The sequence below is a fragment of the Nicotiana tabacum genome, chromosome 3, assembly GCF_000715075.1.
Source record: "Nicotiana tabacum cultivar K326 chromosome 3, ASM71507v2, whole genome shotgun sequence".
NCBI lineage: Eukaryota > Viridiplantae > Streptophyta > Magnoliopsida > Solanales > Solanaceae > Nicotiana > Nicotiana tabacum.
The window spans coordinates 151,423,707-151,450,184 of record NC_134082.1 but is presented as its reverse complement, the minus strand read 5'-3'; the positions used below and the strand labels follow the sequence as shown (position 1 = coordinate 151,450,184).

The 26,478-nt window shown below is 36.3% G+C and overlaps 1 protein-coding gene across 2 annotated transcripts; it reads left to right on the top strand.

Moving 5' to 3' along the window:
• The first annotated feature begins 1,311 nt into the window (after positions 1–1,311).
• Positions 1,312–21,125, top strand: LOC107769008 (protein CHROMATIN REMODELING 4). Of its 2 annotated transcripts, none has more exons than XM_075250077.1 (11): positions 1,312–2,044; positions 3,780–4,062; positions 4,461–4,562; positions 4,699–5,520; positions 8,748–8,852; positions 9,025–11,775; positions 15,045–15,202; positions 17,109–17,223; positions 17,558–17,640; positions 17,894–18,551; positions 18,660–21,125. In XM_075250077.1, exons 2-11 carry the CDS (start codon positions 3,799–3,801, stop codon positions 20,721–20,723), a joined length of 7,122 nt encoding a protein of 2,373 aa, XP_075106178.1. In that variant the 5' UTR covers positions 1,312–2,044; positions 3,780–3,798; the 3' UTR covers positions 20,724–21,125. The 2 variants fall into 2 exon arrangements, with proteins under 2 accessions (XP_075106178.1, XP_075106179.1); XM_075250078.1 differs by having other exon boundaries at positions 1,413–2,022.
• Positions 21,126–26,478: the final 5,353 nt, after the last annotated feature.

The following is a 26,478-nucleotide window of genomic DNA, read 5'->3' as shown; positions in this document are numbered from 1 at the left end:
TGACGAGACTTCGGATTTCCGAGGACATAACACTTGATAGAAATTTGTGGAGGTCGAGTATTACAGTTGTAGGCTAAGAGCTAGTTGAGTCTTGCGTTACTTTTTTCCATTGTGAGCCTAGTCTGGTAAGGTTTTAATCGAAAATTACTAGGGGCATTGTCGTGTCTTAATATTTTCTCTTTTCGGTGCTAGATCTATTTACTAGCCATCTTTTATGCCTTGTATTATTCTTATGCATTTTAGGATCCTATTTTTCCTATGATTTCTATGGTGAAATTAATATTCTCCCCTTTTGTTTTTTTTTGTTTTTCTTGTTTTTCTTATTATCTTGAGTCGAGGGTCTTTCGGAAATAGCCTCTCTATCCCTTTGGGGTAGGGGTAAGGTCTGCGTATATACTACCCTCCCCAGACCCCACTTGTGAAATTTTCCTGGGTTGTTGTTGTATTAATAATAATGATTTATACATGATCAAGATACATTACGGTGAACTACTATATATTGAGTAATATAAACAATTTTTATTTTCCTTATATATATAATTTTTATTCTTTTTAATTAACTACATCGTAATTCATAAGCGAATGCTATTGTATTTCACTAGTATGACCATACATTTTTTCCCAAATTTGTATCATAAATTTTGTAGAAAAAAGGGAATAAAAGGAAATATGATTTTAAGAAGTTGACCAAACAGTTCATTTGATCCTTATAACAAATTTAACTCATTAACTTCTAGAGCTCGTTTGGACGTGAGAAATTTAGGAGTAAGGTGTGCACACACTCTATCATGTCAGACCCTACTTGTGAGAATTCCATTTATTGTTGTTGTTTTACATAAGAATTTTAGTTGTCTAATTCAAATAACTTTATTTGTTCATTTTAAGACATTACCGAGAACCTCCAAATGAACAATTTCAAGAATTTTTACTTTAAAAAGAAAAACTATTTTTTTCCTTTTTTTTTTTATTTTGGTTAAAAAATCATAATCCAAAAAAGGCCCAAATTGTAGAGCGAACAAGTGTGCAGTATGCAGTCACTTTCAAACCAGTATTTATATTTTCTATAAATAACACCTATCATAGATAACAAAAAGATCTATCTACATTGCTCCTCTAATAATATGTAACTTTCATTCTTTAACTATATATAAAAGGTAAGAAAGTATCATGAGAACTACTCAGGAGATATATTTTTAAATTTATATCTAAAACAATAAATAAAGAAACAGGAAAAGTAATAAAAGGCTGCAGAAACAAAAACACTTTCATCAAATGCCTTACAGAAGAATTGATGGCGGCTATAATGGAAAAAAAAAAAAAAGAAATATAGAGAGAGAAAAAGGAGGTAACTTTATACGTATCTAGAAAGAGGAGAGATATAATAATAATAGTATTATCTTGAATGTACATTTAGATTTAGGAGAGAGAAATGAGAGAAACATATATAAACATGGGATTACAAGCATACTTCAACAGATTCTGTTAATCTCTTTTGAACATCTTCAGAGTCTTTTGAAAGTCTAAAGAGAATGAAGAGAAGTGAGAAAAGTGTGAAGAGAGAGGATGGGGACAAGCGTCCAGGGCTCCACGTGGCATGTTCTGAGTGGAAAAGTCTCTTGGCTCGCTTCCCACAAAGCCCCAGTCAACCCCACCACCCCAAAGAACCCCCCTACCCACCTACCCCCATTGCCCCCTGCCTATGTCAGTGTTGGTGTTGGGTGTGTTTGTGTTGCGTTGTGTTGTGTGTTATGATGTGTAACCCCCAAAGTCCTATAACCCCGGTGAATCCGTATTTGGATGCACTCTCTCTCCTCTCTCTAAAACCTCTCTTTCGCTTTCACGCTCTATTTATATCTTTTGTCTGCCTTCTACCGCTTTCTCTCTCTTTTCTCTCGCGCTTGTATTCCCTCATACCCTAAATTGGGTTACTCTCCCTTTGCCCCTTTTACTTGTGGTTCTTGATTCAGCTCCTTATATAGAAAGATTGAATTTTTTTGAGTTTTTGATCCATAGAAAAGATTGGTATGTGCTAATCTTTATCTGGGTAGGTCTCATTCTTTATGTGGGGTTGCCTTTTTTTTTTTTTTTAATGTAATTTGAGCTGATTCTTGTGTGCTTTTGCTGTTCATTTTGATGTGGGTGTTGCTTGATTGGTGGGAAATTTTGTGCGTTTTTAGCTACAATTTTGCTGTACTTTTGATGTTTGGTGATTTAGAGTGTGTTTTTGCGTTGCTAAGTGAAATGGTTTGAGGGGTTTTGCAAAGAGCTGAATGTCTGTGCCTCTGTGGTGCTTAGGTTATGATCATTTATGGTTCAATTCAGCTGTGCATGCATGTGATGGTTTTTTACTATAGCACATTGATTAAGGGCTTGTTCTGCTGAATTGATAAAGAGGAAAATGTAATCCTTATTGCTTTAATAATTCCAAATGGCTTTAGTTAGTCGAGTGACTATGAGCATTTGTATGGCTGGTTTCAACTTGATTCAAAGGTCTATTAAAATAGAAATTAAGGATTCCTTGATAGCAATTATGCTGTTTGCTTTAACTGGTTGAATTTTGACTTAAGTTGTAGTATATTAATTTTTTTTTACGTCAATAGCTTTGATATGAATGAAATGCGTAGGTCTTAGTTGGAAGTGAAGCACATGGTCTAATTTTCCGTATCTCATAACCTGTCTTACTTTGGCATAAGCCTTTGTAATCAGATTCTGTTTGAGGGCTTGGTTTAAATCCTTTCCACACATATATATTCAGCAGATCGTCTAATTTTCCGTGTCTCGTAACCTGTCTTACTTTGGAATAAGCCTTTGTAATCAGATTCTGTTTGAGGCCTTGGTTTTAAATCCTTTCCCCATATACCTATATTTATAGCTGTCAAACTGATTGTCCTGGAAGTTGGTGGTTTCTGAGTAATAGTGACGTAATTGCATTTTTAATTATCTAAATTGCCCGTTAACTAAGTTTAATTTCTGATATTCGTTGAATCTTCATTTCTGATCCGTGTTGCATCTCAACGATGTTGTGCTCGCATATCCCGTTATGTGCATCTTCAGTTTACAAAAGTTTTCAGCTACTTCTCTCTTTTTGTCCTAGTTCGGAAAGTTTCTGAAAGATATGCGTTGCTTTTTGTTATATTAGTCAACATAGTGTATTCATATCAGTCCATGTTTAGTGCTCTCAATGATTTTATTTCTTGTGTTCTTTCCACCATTTAATTTCGAGGGAGCTTTCTTCTTTCTTACACATTAATTAAGATGAGTTTTATGGATATAATGGCAGCATTCCGGTTTGCACCCTCTTTCTTCTTTCTTACACATTAATTATGCTAGGTCTTCACATGCTAGTACCATGTACGTAATAAATGATTATTTGCAACTAAAACAGTGTCTGATTTACTTTTTCAGTGAATGAAGTATTTAATCAGTTAACTAAGTTGAAATCTATGTGAATGCATGTTTTAGAAAGCTCCAGCACAGTATGGTATGTTCATCCTAAAAAAGTGTCTTTCTCCATTTCTTTTATAGTGTTAAGAGCGTCGAAGAAGTCCTCTTGAAAGAAAAATAGAAGAAGGGACAAAATAGAAGCGAGATTTTTGTCTAGGGAGCTTTGTTGAAATGTAGACTAAAATGTACTAATTCTTTTGCCTATTTGAATAGCTACTATGTTTTCGGTTCATGCAGTGTGCTCGAATCTTCCTTCTTTACCTTTTTTTCTGAAAGGTGTTGTATTTTTGTTCTTGAGGTTTATGATCTAATGCTCTTAGCAACAAACCTTGCAGGAATATGTGATAACATTTGATGCCTGGAGGTCATGATATGAGATGTACAACCCCGCTTGCAATGATGAAAGAAAACGGTTCACTGTCCAGTAAAATGCTTAACGGAGACTGGGTCTTAAAACGCAAGCGTCGGAAACTACCATCTGGACCTGACACATCGAATGGCAAAGAAAAGGCTTCAAAACCCTTGGATTTATCGTCAAGTAACTCATCCAAAAGTCGAGTGAAGAGCGAAATCACTTCAAGTCGTTCTTCTTCTAGCAAGAAGAAAGGAAATGATGGGGTTAGTATGTTCTTTATGATCTACTTAATCTCTTTTTCAATTTATGGTTGCGACAGTACATGGAAAACAAGACTTGAGCTGTAGTTCAGGAAGAAAATTTCCAATGAAACTTACTCCTTGATCAAGAGATCAACATGCTTCTTTAGCTTGCTGTTCTTAAAGTTTTTTGTTGTCCTCAGTTTTTTGTTCATTCTTTACGAGCATGTTACCTTTAAGCTCTCGCTGTTGGCTTTGCTATAGTCTTGCCAGGACAGTAAGGCCAAAATATATAGTGCTATTTGAGAATTTATTGCCTTGCAGTGTGATTTAAGTATTTTCCAACTGAGCTTTTTATCGCTTTCTATACATTTGCATTTTCGAACTGCTTTTGACTCTTGTTTTCTTTTGCTCTCATTCAGTACTATTATGAATGTGTTGTTTGTGATCTTGGTGGAAATTTGCTTTGTTGTGAAAGCTGTCCGCGAACCTACCATCTTCAGTGTCTGGATCCTCCTCTAAAGGTATATTTGGTAGTTACTTTATTTTAAGGCAGATTTACTTTTCTTTTAAATCTTTCATGTATTAATTTGAGTTTTCCTTTTCATTTTATCCCATCCACTTTATTTTTGTTACTGATAAATTTTTGTATCTATTCAGCGTATACCGACCGGAAAGTGGGAATGTCCTAGTTGTTATCAGAAGAAGGATCCCCTTGAGTCTGTTAATCACCTAGATACTGTCACCAAACGAGCAAGAACGAAGGTTACAGGTGGAAAAGCAAAAAATGAAAATAGATCATCTGGAATCTCCAAGGTATCCCTAATATTTGAAAGCTCCATTCCTGGTAAGAGAAGATCCTCGGCAAGAGAAAAAACACCTTTATCACATCGCAACCCAATGGAGAAGCTGGGCACTTCGCCCAATGATGTTTCTTCTGATATTAAACCAAGTCATCATTCCCAGCATGGTGCTGCGGATGATAAGTCATCGTACGCAGGTGTTGATATTGAAAAGGAGGTGCCTCCTGCTGCAGATACTCCAGTTGAGAAGGAAGTGCCTTATTCTGATACACCAGTGGAGAAAGAGGTGCCTTCTGCAGATACTCCATTGGACAAGTCAAGCTCTTCCATGAATGAAGCGACACCCTTTTTGAATTTATCAGATTCAAAGAAAAATGAAAAAGCCTCTGAAAAGAAGCCTGACTTACCTTCTAGTGATAGATCTCCAGGTGATGAACCTGTAGCTGTGTCGGAGGCTGCTTCTCGGAAAGACAGGAAAAGAAAACCTAATTTTTACAACATTGACAGTCAGAGCAAATCTAGGACTGACAAGGGAAAGCGAGCTGCTGATAATTCTAGAAAGTCAGGTTCAAAGTCAAGCAAATTGCAGAAAAAACGTAAGCGTTTTGATCATCAGCCTTCAGTGGCTCCATCAAAAAGGGACAGGAGAGATATGGTCGAAGTCCAACTTAAAGATGAGGTACAATCCCTCTGTTACGTATTCTTTCTCAAATCTGAATAGTTTTTGCTCAATAGACTTCAATTATTTTTAATAAGGTATGATATTTTATTAAATGAAGGCATCCAGAAGATGCAGTATTACAAAAACTATGATGCTTGGTTCCTATACTAAACTCAAGGAACCCATGAATTCTGAAAGTTGATTTGCATAAGGTGCTTTACTAAAATAATATCAACTACTCAAATTAATAAGACATCTAACTTTTAGGGATGGAATAGAATTTGAGGTTCCTTCAAGACATCTCAGATTCCACCCCCTCTCTGTATACAACTAGGAATGGCTTGCCACATATTTCTTCTTGATTTTGCACCTTCCAACTGCACCAACTGATTAAGGCATCCTTCATGCTAAGTAGCTCAATCCACTGTAACCCAAAAATGTTTTGGAACATGTCCCATAGACTTCTGGTAATAATGCAAATTAAGAACAAGTGTCTGATGTCCTCCGCGTTAAAGTTGCTCAAGTGACAGCTATTACATGGACTGAAGCCTCTTCATCAGGTTTTGCTCGATAGGTTTTATTGTTGCTTTTTCTATGTCTCGAAACTGGCATGCAATAAGACTATAAAAAAGAAAAAGAAAACGGGCATGCAATAATGGGAATGTCCTCAGTCTATTTTATCCTTTTAAGGTAAGATATGAATGCTGAAATATTGTGATAACCTACTTTCAAGAGAGGAGACTGTAGTTATGTATTAAGGCCTTCAACGTTGCGGAGCATGCAGAATTATTACCAAAGAGGGATCGAACCTTAATGTTGACCATCATGTCTAGTTAATTGATAATAGTTAATCTGATAGTATACGTTCTTTGACAGAGATTGCGTTGTTCTGGGTCTGCCATCAGTTGAGTAAAGCTCTGAAGGGGATTTAACTGAGACAGCTATAGGAAGCTGTCTGATTAGGAGCATGCTCTAAACTTCAAGATATAAGAGTAGATAGTAGAAGTAGGCTTCTTGGAAATTATAGGAATTGTGCATGATGGCAAGGACGGGTAGAATCACTAGGTTGGAGGTTGTTTTTTGAGGTTCCTTATACTTCCTGTTTACTACTTATTTGCTATTGAGTTGATGCAAGACTGGCAAAAATCTCATGGCAGTATTTCTCTTCGGACCTTTTATGGAAAATTCCTACTTGTATCAAGATAGGTTTTCTCTTGTAGAGAACCGTTTTTGTGTAGGTTCTCTACTCCTTTTTTTGGGGGGTATTATATGGGGTTTCCATCATCAATAGATTTATTTACTTTATCCCCCCAAAAAAAGAGAGAGACATAGTTTTGACTTTTGCTAACTTCTCTTCTCTCTAAGTTAGATGAAGTACCAAGAAGGTACTGCAAACAACAAGCAAAAGTTACAGTACTGCTGATTGCTGGCACTAATTCATCCTCAGAAGCTGCAAAGAATCAATATACTGGGACACATTTTCTATCATGTTGTTCCTACACCAAAAGTATAAATTTTGAAGATATCTATTTTTAACAAAAGATATGTGCTGTCTAAGTTAGAGGATCTTTGAGAACATTCTTTGGTGTTATGTTCATACTTTTTTTAGTATAGGGCTTGTATACGGGGCTTTCCCATCATCAATAGAATTTATTTGCTTTATAAAAAAAAGAAAAGAGAAACATAGTTTTGATGGCGTCTTTCTCTCTATGTTAGAGGTCATTTGTGGGATGGGTATTATAGGCAGTGTGGAGTACTACACTAGGCTTCAGTTCATTTTTGTCACAATTCACTCGTTAACTGGCTAGTAAGGGTAATAGTAGTTTACATAAGGATGTGTGCTTTTTGAGGAGACGAGTCTGATTCTACACCATATTCATGATGTTTCTGTTGAAAACAATTTATTACTTGCGTTAGGAAGGATGTAATTTTTATGTTTAGTGCAAAATAAGAAAATGATTTAGCTCGTAATCAAGATCATAAGATTTGCGGTATAGTTGTCAAATTTGAGAGGGAAGGAATAATGGCCCACTAAGGCATTACTGTAAAGGTATTCAAGGTGGTGAACTTGATAATGGAGTAGATGCTGAACTTGGTAAAAACTCAAAAAGCCCTCCTCAGTACATATATTCAATTAACTATCCCATGTACGTTTGCGCCGCACAGCAATAGTTTTCCTCTTTTCAGGATGAGCAACTCTATTAAAGGGTTTCTGAACAAGTTAGGTAATGTGAGGGGCCAAGAAAGTCAAGTGAGGAATGAATTCATTTTTTTTGGAGAAAATGTGGGTTCTACTTCGTAAGATGATCGTCCAGATTTTGAATAAATGTTTTCTGGGGATTCAAGCTTGATAGATGGATAATAGATGAGGTGGTATCGTCTAGTGTTATTCTTCTAGAAGAGAACTCTCACGGTAAAGAAGAGAAATTGATGCGCGGACATTAGCATATACTGTGATGTAGCACTTATATTAAATTAGAAAGGCAGAAACGATTTTTCTATAGTGGATAAGCTGGTTTTGGGTTACAAAAATCAAGGTTCTGGGTTACAAAAGTTGGAATTTGCGTGGTTTTTCTAGGGTTTAGTGGAACGATAATGACCCCAAAATAAATTCTCAAAACTTCTTAACTTATTAAAAAAGATGTTTTTTTTTTTAGTGTGGGATGTTTTCAGTTCCAGACTATTTTACTCTATTTATTTCTTCTACATGTGGGACAATTATTTGCTTATTCTGATGTTGTTTCTATTATGTGTAAATGTGCATGTCCACTTTTGCATGTGATTAAATTTCTATCTTGGAAGAAAGAACTTTTTCAAAAAGGGAATAGTAATAACCTGATGGAAGAATTACGACGTCTCAGTTCCCTGTACTTGTGGGATTATCAGCAGCGGTCCTTGACTTCTTCAATAGAGTACTCCTAGTTCTTGCTTCTTTTTGAGTTTAATGGAGAGTGCTTACCCATAAAAGAATTAAGAAGGCAGAAAAATAAAAAGAAATAGTGGAGCTTTGTAGTTTCTTTTTGGATTCTTTCCTAATAATAACAGTTTTGTTTGAAGGGCGTGGATTAATATGTTTTACGAATTAAAGTAAAAAGCCAAAAAAAGAAAAGCAAAAAAGAGAAGGAAGGGAAACGAGAATTTTCTGATATGTCTATTTTCCCTTTTGCTTTAACTGTTATTATATGCAAAACTAACTTCATATTTTTTCTTTTGTTGATTCTTTTTTTCTTTTTTTGCTAATGCAGTTGGTTTCTGAAGAGGCTGCTCAGCCATCAGATCTGTCTCGTGAAAAAGGAAAAGTTGCTAGTGAACCATTGATTTATGATAATAATGGTCTCGATCTTCAACAGGTACTAGTTCCAAGCACTGACTTATAGGTTTATTATCAATTATTAATAAGAATCTTCTGCTCCTTTTGTCACTCTTTGATGTAATTATTGGAATTTCCTAATAAAAGGGCTGGAAAACCGAGATTATTGATGATAAACTGTTTTCCTACTTCTGACGCATGCTTAATTGCAGGTTGATAGGGTTCTGGCGTGTCGAGTGCAAGCTGATAGTAATAGTTGTTCTCATGATATCACCGGAGTGAACACAAATGACCCTCCATTGGAAGATTCAGCAAGTTTAGAAGATAGAGAGAAAGTAAATGATGGAAAACCCAGTTGTGATGTGCCCGTAGTTGAGGAAAGTATACAGTTTTCGGGCAGTGGCTCTCGGGAAATTTTGGACATTACTGATGAAGTAAGGAGCTCAAAGGATGATATCAGAAAGGATAAAATTCAAGTGTACAGAAGATCGGGTAGCAAAGAATGCAAAGAAGGAACTGGCACATTGAAGGAAGACCCTCAAGGTTCAGTATCTGAAGGTGCGACCAACACAAATGAAGAAGACACTGCTGTGAATGCTGATGACCTGGCTAATTTGCAGAATACTTCTGGAGAAAGCAATGACTCCACTGAGAAGAACTATAATGGCCGTGCCAACTCGAAGGATAATGTCACATCTGGGATTCATGAAGTTGGAAATGGCAAGGGGATAGATGAAATGATTACTACAGATACCAGCTCTTTGAAGGAAAGTAAGGAGACTGTCTTGGGTAAGCTGCCACCCTCTAATGGTGTAAATGTCTTTTATGAGTATCTTGTTAAGTGGGTTGGAAAATCACATATTCATAACTCTTGGGTCCCAGAATCTAAACTGAAAGTTCTGGCAAAAAGAAAACTGGACAACTACAAGGCAAAGTATGGGACAGCAACAATAAATATTTGTGATGAAAGGTGGAAGATGCCTCAGCGGATAATTGCAACTCGACCAGGTACGGCTGGTTCAGCTGAAGTTTTTGTGAGATGGACTGGCCTTCCTTATGATGAATGTACCTGGGAAAAGATAGAAGAACCTGTGATTGCAAAATCATCTCATTTGATTGATCAATTCAATCAGTTTGAATCCCAAGCATTGACTAGAAATGCTACCAAGGATGATGTAGTGAGCAAAAGGAGAGAATTCCATCAGAATGATATAGTCACTCTGACAGAGCAGCCTAAAGAACTGCAAGGAGGCGCATTATTTCCACATCAAATGGAAGCCTTAAATTGGTTGCGCAAATGCTGGCATAAATCCAAAAATGTTATTCTTGCTGACGAGATGGGGCTTGGGAAGACAGTATCAGCTTCTGCTTTCTTATCATCATTGTATACTGAGTTCAATGCTGCGCTTCCCTCTTTAGTTTTGGTTCCTCTATCCACAATGCCAAACTGGATGGCAGAGTTTCAGTTATGGGCTCCACACCTAAATGTTGTAGAATACCATGGGAGTGCTAAAGCAAGAGCTGTGATTCGCCAATTTGAATGGCATGCAATTGATAGAAGTAATCTGAGTAAGAAGTCGACGTCGTACAAATTTAATGTTCTTTTGACTACTTATGAAATGGTTCTCGTTGATTCCACTTTTCTGCGTGGGATTCCCTGGGAAGTTCTTGTGGTTGATGAGGGACACCGTCTTAAAAATGCTAGTAGTAAGCTCTTTAGCATGCTCAACACGTTCTCGTTCCAGCATCGAGTGCTATTGACTGGTACTCCTCTTCAGAACAACATTGGCGAGATGTACAACTTATTAAATTTTTTGCAGCCATCTTCATTTCCTTCACTATCGTCATTCGAAGAGAAGTTCAATGATCTTACAACGGCGGAAAAGGTGGAAGAATTGAAGAAGCTTGTTGCTCCGCACATGCTTCGCAGGCTGAAAAAGGATGCTATGCAAAATATTCCTCCTAAAACTGAAAGAATGGTTCCTGTTGAGTTATCTTCAATTCAGGCAGAATATTACCGTGCAATGCTTACAAAGAACTATCAGCTTCTTCGCAACATTGGGAAGGGAGTTGCACAACAATCGATGCTGAATATTGTTATGCAGTTAAGAAAAGTTTGCAACCATCCTTATCTCATACCAGGAACTGAGCCTGAATCTGGATCACTAGAATTTCTTCATGAAATGAGGATAAAGGCTTCTGGAAAGCTGACTCTTCTGCACTCTATGCTCAAAAGTTTGCATAAAGAAGGTCACAGAGTCCTCATATTTTCACAGATGACGAAGCTTCTAGATATTCTGGAGGATTACTTGGCAATTGAGTTTGGGCCAAAAACATATGAGAGAGTTGATGGTTCTGTTGCTGTGGCTGATCGTCAAGCAGCAATAGCGCGGTTTAATCAGGACAAAAGTCGATTTGTATTCTTATTATCAACACGCTCTTGTGGACTGGGGATCAATTTGGCTACTGCGGATACTGTTATTATCTACGATTCTGACTTCAATCCACATGCAGATATCCAGGCGATGAATCGGGCTCACCGTATCGGACAGTCAAAGAGACTTCTAGTGTACAGGCTAGTAGTCCGTGCCAGTGTTGAAGAACGGATACTTCAGCTTGCGAAGAAGAAGTTGATGCTTGATCAGCTTTTTGTGAACAAATCAGGATCCCAAAAGGAGGTTGAAGACATCCTTCGATGGGGAACAGAAGAACTTTTCATTGATTCCTCTAGCATGTCAGAAAACGATGCTGTTGGAGATGAAACAGTTCCTGAAGTAGAGCATAAGCGCAGGAGGACTGGTAGCCTGGGTGATGTGTATAAAGATAAGTGCACCAAAGGCAGCACTAAGATTGTTTGGGATGAAAATGCCATTTCGAAATTGCTTGACCGTTCAAATCTTCAGTCAGATTCGGCTGATAACAATGAGGCAGAACTGGAGAATGATATGCTTGGTTCAGTGAAGGTAACCACAGCTCTTCCACAGTTCTGTTAAACCTTAAACGCCTTATCGAAAAAGCATATTTCTTAAATGATGCCAGACAAGTGAGACTTTTCCAACTCTATTATTCAGAAGTGGAAGATTGAAAATTAGGGCCTGATTTGTAGCTCAAACGGTGAGGAAAGATAGTGGGCACCTAAGGACAGTTGGAAATTGTAAACTGAGCAACCGTGAGGGTCCATGATTACAATTTAGGGTTTTAGTCATATTTGGCTTATTACTTTCATTCATCATAGTGACAGCAGTAGGAATTGAACTTATTTGATAAATAAGAAGCATGAATTAAAGAGAGCTGAAACAGATTTGAGAAAGTGAAAAAACATAAACGCCATAGCATAATTCTCATGAAATCCATTTGACAAAAGTTTCGACGCAACCGTATCTTACTTAGGGACTTAAAGCCTCCAAGGAAACTAGCTCTTGATTTCCAAAATACGTATTTCAGATATAACAACAACAACAACAACAACAACAACCCAGTGTAATCCCACTAGTGGGTTCTGGGGAGGGTAGTGTGTACGCAGACCTTACCCCTACCCCGAAGGAGTAGAGAGGCTGTTTCAGATATACTAGAAAAATTTTAAATCGTTTATCTAAAGACCCATAACTAGATTTTGTGCTGTTATTGCTGAAAGCTACTAAATGACCAAACTACAGTTGGCGTGTAAAACTTAGCAATGTCAACTTAATCTGAATTATAACTTTTCCAGCCAATCTTAAGTAGAAAAGTTTCTCTGGAAACATCCAGCAGGTAATTTGTCATCGCTGAAACAGTCTTTGTATTTGTTGTGGGTTTTGTAGCTTTCATTTTTTCTGATGTGAAAGAAAACTTAGAGTTTGTGTTCTAACTCCATAAGTTGGCCTTTGGCCTGTTGAGTTGTTTAAAATTTTAAGGGGTTTTGACACAGTTACGCACAAAGACAAAACTATTTACCCTTGTCTATCCATTTGTTTTTCTACCCATAAACTAATTACATTTCCTACCCATAATAGTTTTTGTGGGGAATTTTTCTTTATTCTCCAATTCTTTTTTATTTCTATGCTTCTTTTTTTCTTTTCTCCTTTTCTTTTTTCTCGGTTTCTTCTTATTTTTTTCTTTTTTCCTTTTCTAATTTCATTTAGCTTCTTTTTTTTATATTCTTTTTCTCTTCATAATCTAATTTCATTTACTGTTTTCACTATTTTTTATTATTCTTTTTTTTATACTATTACTAAAGAAAAATCAAATTGTGTACCAATTAAATGTAGCTAATACAATCAAAAAATATTAACTAACATATGATACCAATATAGTATATAGCTATACCAACAGGGTATACAATTGTACGCAAAGAGTTAAAAAAAATTTAATTTAATTATTAAACTGAAATAATATCATTTGTCAATAAAAAATTCAAAAAATTCTAAAAGGATCTAATTGTAAGAGTATACTGTTACATTATATATCATACAATAATATTTTTTTTTTGCATTTTCAATTTGCCCCTCACGCTGAGTAAAAGCTTGAAACAAATTAAAAGGGAAAAGACAAGTGAATTTACGTGTAATAAGTATACTATTATAGTATATTGTATACTATTATAGCATACTGTTACAATATATTGCATATTATTACAGTATACTATAACAATATATTGTATACTATATTAGTATACTGTTGCAGTATAGCTATATACTCCGACATCATATTGTATACCGTAGCGGTATACTATAGCTGTGTTCTTCTCGATTTTCAACTGAAAAATTCGATCTCAATCACATCAATTCAGCTCCAAATGCTATCAAATTTCAGTATGAACTTCCAGAAGGTACTATAAGCAATATTTAACAACACCCACTTTGAATCAAACAAGAAATCTTCAAAATAAAAATTTTAAATTCAAGGGCCAAGGCAAGAGCAAGAGCTAGAAAAAGAACAATCAAGAAAAAGTGGAGCAGAACTGAAACTAGCCAGAGGTCAACTTTTCAGATAATCAGATCTAATTTCTTTTTGAAGAAGGATATAAGGGAAATGGAAGAGTTTGTCCAAGTCTTCTTCACGGAGGCGAACTTTATCCAAGTCATTGACATTTGGGTGTGTCGAAAGGAAGAGCTTGTGCGCAAGAACTAGCTGGGGTTGTTGTGTTCCTTCTTCCGAATCCATGGCTACCTTTTTCTTTGCTATTTCTTGGTTTTTTTTGTTTCACTGTACTTGTGGAAGAGTTTATACAAAAACCGGGTAAATAATTTGGGGCGCATGGGTAGGAGTAGTAAATAGTTTGGGCCTGGGCATTAAAGGGTAAATAATTTGGAATTGATGGGTATAAAGTGAGATTTTCTCAAATTTAAATGCTCTTCAGAAGTTTTCTCTGATTCAACCTACTGGGGAAAACATGCTGAATTTATAGAAACTGTAGTTCCCCTTAATTAAATTGTGTTTCAGACTCTTTCTACATTGTTTACAAGCGTAAAGTTTCTTCATTTGTTCTGTTTATCCTTGAAGATGAAGACTGCCATAGCACATAAGGTACAATTGATTCTAAGTAACAATAAATCTATTAAAGTGGGTATATCCTAATTCTAAAAAAAAGCAATTAAAGTGGTATATGTTTTAGCTGTATTAATATTAAATATGTTTGTGTTTGAATGGGCTACTGTGAATTTTCACTGGATGGATATACATGCTAAAAAAGATGTAGAATCACTTTACTAACTTTAAATGTTCTAACAGAGCTCTGCATGGAAATGAAATTTGTTATGTTTCTTATGTATTAGGTTGGATATTTATGGCGATGTGGTTGGTTTTTGGTCTGGTATGGCATGTAATGACTGTCACACATTCCATTTATTATGGTTTTGTATCTTTGTAAAATGAGCTTTTTTTGGCAGTCCATGCCGTGAATTTAAAGCTTTTCTCTTTATTTAACCACCCTCTTGTGCTTGTTAGTATTCTATAGTTACACAGTTATGATTCTATTTGTCTTTAACATGACATGCTATTTACAAAAATATTTATGATTCTATTTGTCTTTAACATGACATGCTATTTACAAAAAAAATTCTAAGGTATTTCTTTCTGCTTTCTGATTCAACAAGGAAGTAATTTTTATTTATGAAGAAATAAGGAAGTAATTTTTTCTGCTTTGGAAATTCTTGTGCTAGTTCTTTGGAACAACAATCATTATAAGATCGTTCCAATGACTTTCTGAATCTTTTCTTGTGCTTGTTGTGTTTTCTTTTGTCTCTTTTGTTAGTCATTGGAATGGAACGAGGAAGGTGCAGAAGAGCAAGTTGGAATAGCATCTCATATGGTGGTGAGTGAAGACACTTGTGTACAAAATGTAGAGAAGAGAGAGGATAACTTGGTTGGTAGCACTGAAGAAAATGAGTGGGACAAGCTTCTAAGAGTGAGGTATTGTTCTTGCTACGTTATTTGTATTTGTTTGATAGTATACTATGCTATATGGACTCAGCTATGCATATCTATTCCATGCGGGTGTGCACAAGTATCAACAATATGTGCAGTTTTTTCTTTATATTGGAGAATCTGCACAAAGTATACCATTGTCACACCCGTTTGGTATGAGTATGTTAAGATAAATAAATGTCTAACATAGTTTATATATGAATTTCTTGAAGGTTAAAAAGGATAATGTTTTGGATTTGTCTTCTATTTATGTGGTTAAGGAATTGTCTCGAAAGACCTACAATTTCTTGGAATCCATGCAAACCTAGCAAAGAATAGGGCATAATGTAAAGAAAAGATCTATATAGGTGGTACTAAGTTGAGATTGCGTCTTAGATCATTTTATTACAATAGGTCCAATATTTGCTAGGAGTCTTTTCATAAGCTTACCCCAACTTCTGGAGATTGAGGCATTGTTGTTATATACTTATATTTGTGTCTTTGCTTTGCATTAAGTAACTATGACAACACGTCTAACCAGTTGTCCAAATAAAAGAAATCCTACAGTGAATGGATTTTTAATGAATGCTTCACTTTCTTATGCTAAAGATATTCTTGTAAAAAAAAAAAATTGATAGTTATATTCTTGCAAAATTGTTTTCGGTGAGCTAGCTCTATTTTCTAGTAATTAATGAACGGAAGCTCTTTGACTACTTCAATTACTACCTTAGCAGATTAAAAAGAATAATTACAAAGACTACAAATAAAAAAAAAAAAGAATAATTACAAAGACTTTTCTTGAGGTTGCTCTCTATGTTTCTTGTTCACAAAGCTCAGTCCTTGTTACCAAGGCCAATCGCTTCCACCAACTATTTCAGCTTCTCTACTAGCGCTTGATTTTGGGCATTGTTTATAAGGCATGTGATGATAGTGAGCCCCAGATTTTGTTCTCCAGAAACCCTCCATCACAATCTTCTAAATCTTCATAAAATACATTTTCTAGAAAGTTTCTTCAAATTCGCGATGCAATGTAAAACCTTTCCCGTTCTTCTCTAGTGCACTTATTACAAGTTATACTCCTATTAGAGGAAGCTGGTAAAGGTAGACTGATGACAATCACCCGCCTATCTATGACACTAATGCTCCACATGCTATTGAATGCTATGCTGCTTTTCCACATTGTAGAAGGCACAAAAGGTTGCTTTGTCTTATAGGATCCACTTTGCATGTTCATTGGAAGATATTACAGATTTGAAACAATGGTGGCACAGGCAGTCACAAGACAAGTACAGGATTCAACTCTTGTAGGATTCACTAGTACTGGCTTCCAATAGACAATGAGAGAAACCAGTGTGTTTGTATTTGAAACAATGGATGTGTTAGTGGTGCAGCATTGTTGCAACCATGGGTAAAACTTTTACAATCATTTTCTATACCTTCCAGAGGTTGTTTCAAGATGGTTTTCACTTGTCTTGGAGTCTTTTTCCCCCTTTTTTTTGGCCGACGATTCTTCTCGGAGAGAGAAATAATGAGCAAAGCACAGAAAGAAGTATTAGAATTTTTCCATCTTGGTTTATGTAAATTTTTAAACTGCACATGCTTGGAACAGTTTAGAAGCTTGATGTAGTACCAGAAAACTTTTCTGCGTTCTCAACACTTGAAAGATAGTAGTGGTGCTTTTATACAGGAAATGGATATTGGGCTCAAGGAGACGAAAATATTTGGTAATTTGACAAAAATCTTTCAGTAACATGATTGCTGCTTTTGATGGCTGAATCAGTGATTCATGCCCAGGAGTCAAACTTTAGTACTTAAGAATGCAAGTTTTCAAAACCATGTTAAATGATTACCTTTGAAGTGGTAAACTTTATTGCGGCTTTTGGACACTTTCATCACGTTCTTGTGCTTGTAGATGGGAGAAATATCAGAGTGAGGAGGAAGCAGCTCTTGGTCGAGGCAAGCGTCTAAGGAAAGCTGTTTCTTACAGGGAAGCATATGCTTTACCCCCCAGTGAAACATTAAATGAGGTACTTCCATATTGTAAATTTGTATTTCATGTTTAGAGCAGTAAAGTGATAACTTGGGGAATGCAGACTTTTATAATCTGAACCTTTATCTTTTGTTTAGATAAATTATTCAATCCATCCCCTCAAAATTGTTCGGAATCAGTGTCTTCAATCTTTAAAATTTCGACGTCAACTACCAATTACAGTATTGTGATTCCACAAGCATATAGTTTGTTCTTTTGAAGAATAATGAATTTAATATGGATGATTGTTCCCTAGGAGGGAGTCGCTCTGTAGTTGTCTCATTAGGACATCGTTTTAGATCACTAATTTTGTCCAATAACTGAAACTACAGAGTGGTGTGGAAGAGGAGCAGGAGCCTGAGCCTGAACCAGAACGAGAATACAGTGCAGCAGGACGAGCATTGAAGGCAAAATAGTGAGTTATACTCTTTGGGCTCTTATCAGCAACTAAATGGTTACAGATTTGCTTTAGTGTATTGAGATGGTTCTATTTACCATCTTCTGAATATTAAACATTTTCTTTACGACTCTGTGGGGAAAAAAGTAGCATGCACGATATCGGAATTTCACTTCTTTGTGGCAGCATTATATGAAAAACTTGGCTATATCTGTAAATTATGAACTTAGAAAGACAATATTTATGTGATTGCTTTTGTTGCTTTGGGCAGTGCTAAGCTTCGTGCTAGGCAAAAAGAACGGCTGGCCCGGAGAAATGCAATTGAAGCGTCTGGCCCCATGGAAGGACTGGCTGGACAAGAGTCTCTCTGTCATCTCCTTCCTCCGCAAGCTCATGATGTGAATCCAATAAATGTACCGTTGCAAACCAGTGAAGAGAAACATGCATCTATGAACTTGGATAACAATAGCTGTCTTAAATTATCGGAGGCGCAGAAAAACATGGCTGACTCAACCTTAAGGTTGGGAAAGTTGAAACATAAATTGAACGATAGCATAGATGTTCTAGTTAAGACAAGTGGTCATCCTCTTCCAGACATTCCCCAGTTAAGTAATCATGCACAAGAGATGAGCTGCATCAATTCAGAGGCTAATGAGCACCTTTTGCCGGTTCTGGGACTATGTGCTCCTAATGCTCATCAGGTGGAAGCACCACAGAGGAACTTTTCAAAGTCAAACAACCGGCAACACAGGCAAGGATTGGGACTGGAGTTCCCAAATATTGCGCCTCGCTCTAAGCTTTCAACTGAAATGGTTGCTAAATGCCAGGAAAGCTTCTCCGGGAGATTCAAATTGCCAGATCTTCCCCTCGATCCTTCACAACAGCCTCCAAAGAGTAGCTTACCTGATTCTTATCTTCCATTCAATCCTGTATGCTCTCTTTCTCTCTCTCTCTCTCTCTCGTGTCTAATGTGTTTTCATGCATATTAAAATGTAAAATAATGCGTGTGTAAATTCCTAATGTTGGCTTTTCTGCAGCATCCTCTATCTGTTATGCCAGAAAGACGTTCTGCTGGTAATTTCAAGAATTCTGGTGCTACTTTATCCGATATTCAAGCAAAGACAGGACTGCCCAAATCTTTTGATGAGCCATTTTTACCAAGATACCCATTTCCTGCCATGAACATGCCCCATCCACCCTCTGACTTGTTTCCCAGCTTGTCTTTGGGATCAAGATTTGCAGATGTGAATGAGTCTATCCGTGAGCATCCTGTACTGCCGATTTTGCCCAATCTCAAGCTTCCACCTCATGAATCATCTAGGTTTAACCCACAAGAGCAACAGATTCCTCCAGTACTGGGGTTAGGGCAGATGGCGTCGTCATCATCATTTCCCGAAAAACATAGGAAGGTTCTTGAAAACATTATGCTGAGAACTGGGTCAGGATTGGGATCAGGATCAGGATCAGGCAACCTACTCAAAAGGAGAAACAAACTGGACATTTGGTCTGAAGATGAACTGGATTATCTCTGGATTGGTGTACGTAGATATGGAAGGGGCAATTGGGATGCCATGCTACGAGATCCAAAGTTAAGATTTTCCAAGTATAAAACTCCTGAAGATTTGTCAATTAGGTGGGAAGAAGAGCAGCTCAAGATCTTGGAGGGGCCACCAGTACCTGCACCTAAACCATCCAAGCCTACCAAAGTGGGAAAATCAAGCTTCTTCTCTGGCATTTCTGATGCAATGATGGCTCGAGCATTGCATGGTTGTAAGCTAAATGAGCAGCTCTTTCCAACACACCTAACAGATATGAAATTGGGATTTGGTGATCTGTCTTCAAGCTTCCCAAATCTGGAACCTCGTGGTGAGCAACTTGGTCTGAATAACAATCAGTTCGCACATCTTCCAACTCCCAGCACTGACAAGTATCGGGTGAACATTCCTCGAGATTTTAATGTGGGACCCTCTGACAGACCAGGGCCATCCTCAGGTTCTCTTATGGAGTCGCCGTTTCTGCTGAATTCGTTGGGCAGCAGTAGCTTGGGTCCTCTTGGTTTGGGTGGCCAGAACAGGTTTGACTTGCAAAAGGAGAATGACATTGGTGCAAGCAGATTTGTTAAATTGCCTAACCTTCTTGACAGGTCATCAAATATCTCACATGATTCACATAACAATGCGGGAGGTGGTGAATCCAGCAATCTTCCATCGCTGCCTGAACTTAATAAAGGTCAGAATGTTTCTCAATCAAAGGGCAAGGAAGTGGCAGAATGTAGTTCACCGAAGAATAAGCTACCACATTGGCTTCGTGAAGCAGTGAATACTCCAGCAAAACCTCCTGAACCGGATTTACCACCAACTGTCTCTGCAATTGCTCAATCAGTTCGCTTGCTATATGGGGAGGAGAAGCCCGCCCTCCCTCCATTTGTTATTCCTTCTCCACCTCCATCTCGACCCAGGGACCCACGGCTGAGCTTGAAAAAGAAAAAGAAGAAGAAACACGGACTGCAAGTGATGAGGCAGTTCCAGAAAGATTTTGCAGGAACTAGTGACGTCCAGGGTAGCTTACATGGTGAGGGTATCGCTGGAATGAGTGGTCAACAAGATCCATCATTCCCTTTGCTTTCTAGAATGATGGCCAGAACTTCAGGACTCCCTTCGGTTGAAGCTAACCTTCATATGCCTCCTCCAAGTCTATATGCCAACCCTTCAACTAGTTCAGTTAATACATTTCACCTAAAAAAGACGAGTGCTGGATTGTCTCCCTCACCCGAAGTGCTTCAATTGGTTGCATCCTGTGTTGCACCAGGTCCACCTATTGCTACTAGTTCATGTTTACTTGAAAATATGGTCCCTCGCCCTAAATCTGTTGATAAGGTTGCATCGTCTGACACCCAAGATTCACTAGGAAAGCAGAAAACAAATCAGGTCTCAGCTCCTAGTACATGGTGTCCAATTCAGGCAGAGAAAGAAGTTGAAACTGATAGTGGGGATTCTAGCAAAACTCAGTCAGATCCTGCCCGGGCTGGACAGGTGGACATAGAGGAAATATCATCTGAAGGGACAGTCTCGGATCATCGGACAGATGACTGTGAACCATAGCTCTTTCCTATGGGGAGTTAATTGTACTCATCTCTCGCCGTGTAACTGAAAGTCTCTAAGCCTCCATTATTCTTAGTTTTTGTAGGGCAGGATGCAGTTAAAGTAGCAAATACAGTACAGGTTAGACCAATTATTATGTAAAGCTTGTGTAAGAGAAAAGAGAAAATGTAGAAGTTAGCATATAATGTTGTCGTTGTTCTTAGAGTCACAAGGTTTTGACCTTGTAAGACTTATTTACCCTAGGGAGCTGGATTCAGCATTTGATTTAGGACCTCCTAAGTGTCAAAATGAGGCTCATGTTAGCAAATTTTGCTTGTATGTATTTTATGCAAAGTGGTGTCTGGAATATACAATTCTCCTATTTTTATCACTGTTGATTTAGAAGGTAGAGATGTTGTGGCTAATTTGGAAGTACAGTGAAATCTAAAATCTAGTTAGTGGTTTTTATTGTTTTGAAGACACAGGAGGGTAGACGGAATATAGTTCATATTCATTTTTTATATTAGCTTATATAATCCTAAATTAAAAACCAAAAGCCTGTTTTATTAACTACTAGTGACTATTTAAGAATTGTACTAATGAGTACTCCATTTTTCATTTTAAAGTGTGATTTCCTTGCTGGAACCTTTTTGTTAACACCATGTTTGGTGGTCCATTGTTCACGGAATTCTGACCTTTGAAACATAGTACACTTAATAATAATTTTACATTTGTTGGAATTGGTAGCACATGGAACTTTCACATGCTCACCAAACATTTTCTTTGTCACACACACACAATTGTACAAACCAACATGCATGCACACTTTTTATTAATATTTGTAGCCACCCCCATCCCTCACGCTCCAACACAGAAAACTAAATGAGCAAATTGTTATTTAAAAAGTTCTTTAGCTAATTTTATGGAATTTATAAAGGTATAAAGCAAGTTTGTCATGAAAAACAAATTCGAGGTAGAGCTTGAGCAAAGTTCTTTCGGAAACAACCTCTCTATCTTCACAAGGTAGAGATAGACCCTCTCTATCTTCACAAGGTAGATATACGCTTGCTTACATATTACCCTCCCAACTTTAACCCATAAATATTTGTTTACCACTGCAGTCATTAGTACAAAAACCACCACTACATTTTACATTAAATTAATACAGACACTATCGTGTATTTTAACCTGTTACACCATATGGTGTACTTTATTTTCTAGATCAACAAATTAAATTTTAGTCTAGACATTAACCTGAGATAATTTTAACTTAACTGTGTAAAACCTTTTATTCCGTAATAGAATCCAATTAATGCTTGTGGATTCTGCACCCTTACAGTCGATTGTTTTCGTCTATCAAAACACAAAAACCTAAAAGAAGATTTGTTTTTCTTTTTGGGTTAAAGAAGACGATTCGAATTTATCTAAAAAGAATATCATTTACGTAGTCAAATATACTTCATATACATAATATAAGTTAAAGAGAAGAACAAGAAACAAAGTAAAGATTGAAGACATTTCCTTTACGTTCCTCCAAAACTTGGGATTTCTTAATTATCCTCAAATTAATAAGCCGTATACAACATTTTCATCCAAAAAGTTTAAAAGAAATAATATGATAAAATGGTACATACGTTTCCTTTTTTTCTTTTGCTTAATTTTCTTTTTTTTTTCCCCACTAGATCTTTATATAATTAGTGGGAAGCAGCAGCCATTAAACTTTGACAGTGATGATCAGCTTTTGGTGTAGCAACAAACCTTGAAGAAAAAGCACAGATTTTGTAATAATCTTCATCCAATAAACTTCCAGTATCAAAGTTCAATGCATAACTAAGTGGATCATACCGACATTGGAACGATGATTGTCGACTGGTACTTGCCGCTGTTTTCAACATTTTATTGCTATGTCTCTTCAACTTCCTCATTAATCTTGATAGCCCACAACATGAGCTCATTGCAGCATTACTTTCTGATGATGTTGAACTACAACTTCTGGTGGTGCGACCGCCGCCGTAAATGGTGCCTACTGCCGTGGTTCCGGTGGTTGTAGAGGTGGTGGTTTTCGTCCCATTTGTGTCATTTTCTTGGTTTTCTAGTTTATGCAATAATGAAGAATTTTTAGCTAGCTAGGATTAAATAAACAAAATGGATAGGTGAGACAAGTTTTGGTTTGAGAAATGGGTAAATGGAGAGGGTGTGAGAGGAGTACTGAAGGGAAATGGCCAACTAGGTTTTTAATTTATAAAGGTGGTGATTGGTAAAGATGGGGTTCGTTGGAGATTGAAATTTGATAGTCTCAATGATATATTTTACGTTATTTTTTGTTAATATTTTATGTATGGTACTATGCTTTATTAATATACTATTGTTGTAAAGACAAGTGTTAGGATGAGATAGGCAAGAGCGAAAAAAATTCAATGTGAAAAGAGTGACTGATGAGAAGTTTCAAAGTATATCCTTCACTAGATGAACTTGAGCGCATCTAGACCACCAGGTACATATGTATTGTCTTTCATCATCCCATCTCCAACCTTCCCCGTTTTTGCTCTAACCGTCACCTATTTTTGCCCCATGAATAGTGTTCTCCCCGTTATTATTCATGCATATTTTATTATTTATTTCTTTATATATATCTAATTATGTTTATGTAATATCTTTATAATATTAATTTTACATCTTAACTTTGGCGTATAATTTTGATAAATTAATTTTTGTGCATTTATTATTTTTATGTAAAATTATAAGTTAATTTTATTATAAATTATAATTGTACAAAAAATATATAATCATCTCAAAAAATTAATGGTATAAATATAAAATATTAAATGTTGCTAAAATTGAAAATTGAAAATTAAAAATACATTAAATTAAAATACATAAAATTGACACTATGGTAAAGTTGAATAGATCATTTATGGGAGAATACTGGAGATTGGAGTTGAATATTTATGTAGTATTTCGAATGAAATTTGTCATTATGTAATATGTATTTAATTAATCTTGTATCGCAATGATTTTACTTTTATTTAATTATTAGTTAATCTATAATAATTGCTTACAAATTATATTATTTAAAATGTTATGAAATTGTTTTAATGGAAATTACAAATGAATGAAAATAAAAGATGGAATTTGTTTAATGAAAATTTAAAAATAAAATTAAAATGAATGATAATAATATAATATAGAAGAGCGAGAAGAATATAAAAAAGATTTTTTTTTTTGGAAGAAAAATGGGGAAATGGTTGGGTAAGTTGTCCCCAAGATTTGCCCATTTTGGGGACCAAAAATGGGGTAAAGATTGGAAATGCCCTCACTATAAGTATTGAATAATTATGTCCATTAAAATTTAGTCGTATAAAAAAATTAACTTAAATAACCGTAAAAGAAATATATATCTAACGTCTGATTGAAATTTAATTTGAACCTTAGTTTTTCATGGCTTTGATCACCCCCTTTTTGACCGCTCACTAGATCTGTTGTGCTTTCTTTTTTTAATTTAAGATGGAGAAATGAGGTAAGAATTTGAGCTTCACTCAATTCTTTCGATATATGTTTCTAAAGAAACCATGTTCTAATTTATTTGAGAGCGATATCTAAGGACAAGAACCAGAATGCAAGATATATACCTCTTTTTTCCCCCAACAGAATGCAAGATCTATTGAGCTATTTTGTTTATCGTTTAAATTGGACGAGAGAAAATTTGCATAGAGACGAATAAATATCGATCTTTTGAAGGAGTAACTTCTTTTTTAACGAGTATTTATATGTTTTGAAATTTTCCTTTTTATTAAAAAATTAAAATTATGTTACCACAAAATAAAAAAGGAAATGTGTATATCAAATTTGAAAGAAGAGAAGTTTATCTTTGACTTTTGGAGTATCTATCCTAATGATTATTTTCTAGTTACTTATTAGTTACAACTAACATAAGTTAAGAGCAGTTTTTGGCCCTAGCTCCCTCTTTATAGTACCCCTCAACTTACTCAACAATGCCATCAATCTAAATAGACTTTTATGAGTTTTGATTTGAAATATTTCAACTCAAGATTGCTTATTAAAAGATAAATGTGGAGGTTAGTTAAGTTTAGAGGGAGAACAGTTCATGCATCTAAACCATTTAGTTGGTAGTGAGAATCCTAATGATTAAGGAATAACTTTTTTTGCAAAAAAGAAAAGGTTGTTAAAACCAAATTAATATAACTGACAAAAAACACAGTAGTCTTTTTAACGTTTTTCGCAAAATTTAATATTAATGTGAACTTAGGTAAGAAAACCATATGGGTGGTGATCTGAATCATCTGATTAGATCAGTTCATCAGTTGGTATCCACTCACTTCCATACCGTGAAGAGTAAGATCAAAATCAAAAAGCTGCCGCGTAAAACTTTTTTATTACATTCACATGATTGTTGGCTGTTTCCTCTTTGGTAAAATATTTTTTAACCGCAAACGTCTTGTTTTGATCTTTATTTGTGTATGGGTCAAAATCTGATCGGAGAAATCTTATCTAAAAGAGGATAACTAAGAGCTGATTAGACCGAGGTCATGCTTAAGAAGTAATATATTGGCAAGCTGAGCTGTTAGGGTCGAGGTCGAGCACTCAGATCGGCTCAAACGGTTAGTTTAGTTATAAGATATTTTTAAGGAATATTCTACAAAATATTCTTTGTACTCTCAATTGGGTAAGAAATATGTCCCATATAAGTAGGAATAGAGAGAGAAGGAAAATGCATGTAATATTCTATATGATAAGCTCTCTCTTAAAAAGTTGACTCTCAAGTAACTACAAACATTGTCTTTACAAAAGATTCGATTTGTTGTTGGTTCCAAGTTTTCTCACATCAGATTCGAGAAAACTTTCTATATTCCCACGTTTGATTGCTTTACATCATTGTCAGAGAGAGAATCATCGACCTTATTGAATATTTGGATTAATCATCATCTCTATTTACATTTATTGCAGAATCCACCTTTCTAGTTAAAATTTAGTTTCTTCATCATCATCTCTATTTGGATTAATCTGATAGCCGACCTCACCACCAATCTCATCGGCACCATTAACAAAGTGGACGAAGCGGAGGGTGAAGATATAATACCAAACACCTCTCCCAAGCGAAACAGCTCGTCTCCACCTCTCAGTAGCGTCACGACCTCGGACGGCAAGGGCGCCTCTACATCCACGACAGAGGAGGCACCACCAACAGTGAAAAAGTTACTTGAGGCATGGTTGACAAATACGCTAACCGACTTCCTCGACAAGCCCGCTCGGAGGTCGAATAGGGAAGAAACAAGAGCTGGTGTCACATCAGCAGCTGATGAACAAAACGCTTTCCCTGCATCGGTACTACTCACAATGTTAGTGATGTAGGTAATAACACCCTCACGGCTATTTTGAGGAAAATGGAAGAAATGGAGAACGAGAACTAGATGCTCCGTAGCCAAATGAAAGAGCACCAAGAAAGGGTAGACAAAATACCGGGTGCCCGAAAACTTCTGCCAAAAAGAGATGCCGGCCGATTTGTTGAGCAACCATATAGCGACAAGGCTGCACCGTCATACTAAAGACGTTCAAAATGCAGCCGTACTTGAAAATATATGACGACACGACGGACCCGGAGGATCACGTGACCCACTATGTCACTGTAGTAAAAGGTAATGACCTCGCAAAAGAATAAGTATCATCCATATTGCTGAAGAAGTTTAGAGAAACCCTGACCGGAGGAGCCCTGACTTGGTACTCACAGTTACCTGCGCGTACCATAGAAACGTTCGAG

Excerpts from the sequence above, each read along its gene's own strand:
- LOC107769008 (XM_075250077.1), top strand. The coding sequence starts at position 3,799 with ATGCCTGGAGGTCATGATATGAGATGTACAACCCCGCTTGCAATGATG. Across the intron at positions 4,063-4,460 it reads AGAAGAAAGGAAATGATGGG|TACTATTATGAATGTGTTGT; the intron begins GTTAGTATGTTC and ends GCTCTCATTCAG. Across the intron at positions 17,224-17,557 it reads CCAGTGAAACATTAAATGAG|AGTGGTGTGGAAGAGGAGCA; the intron begins GTACTTCCATAT and ends CTGAAACTACAG.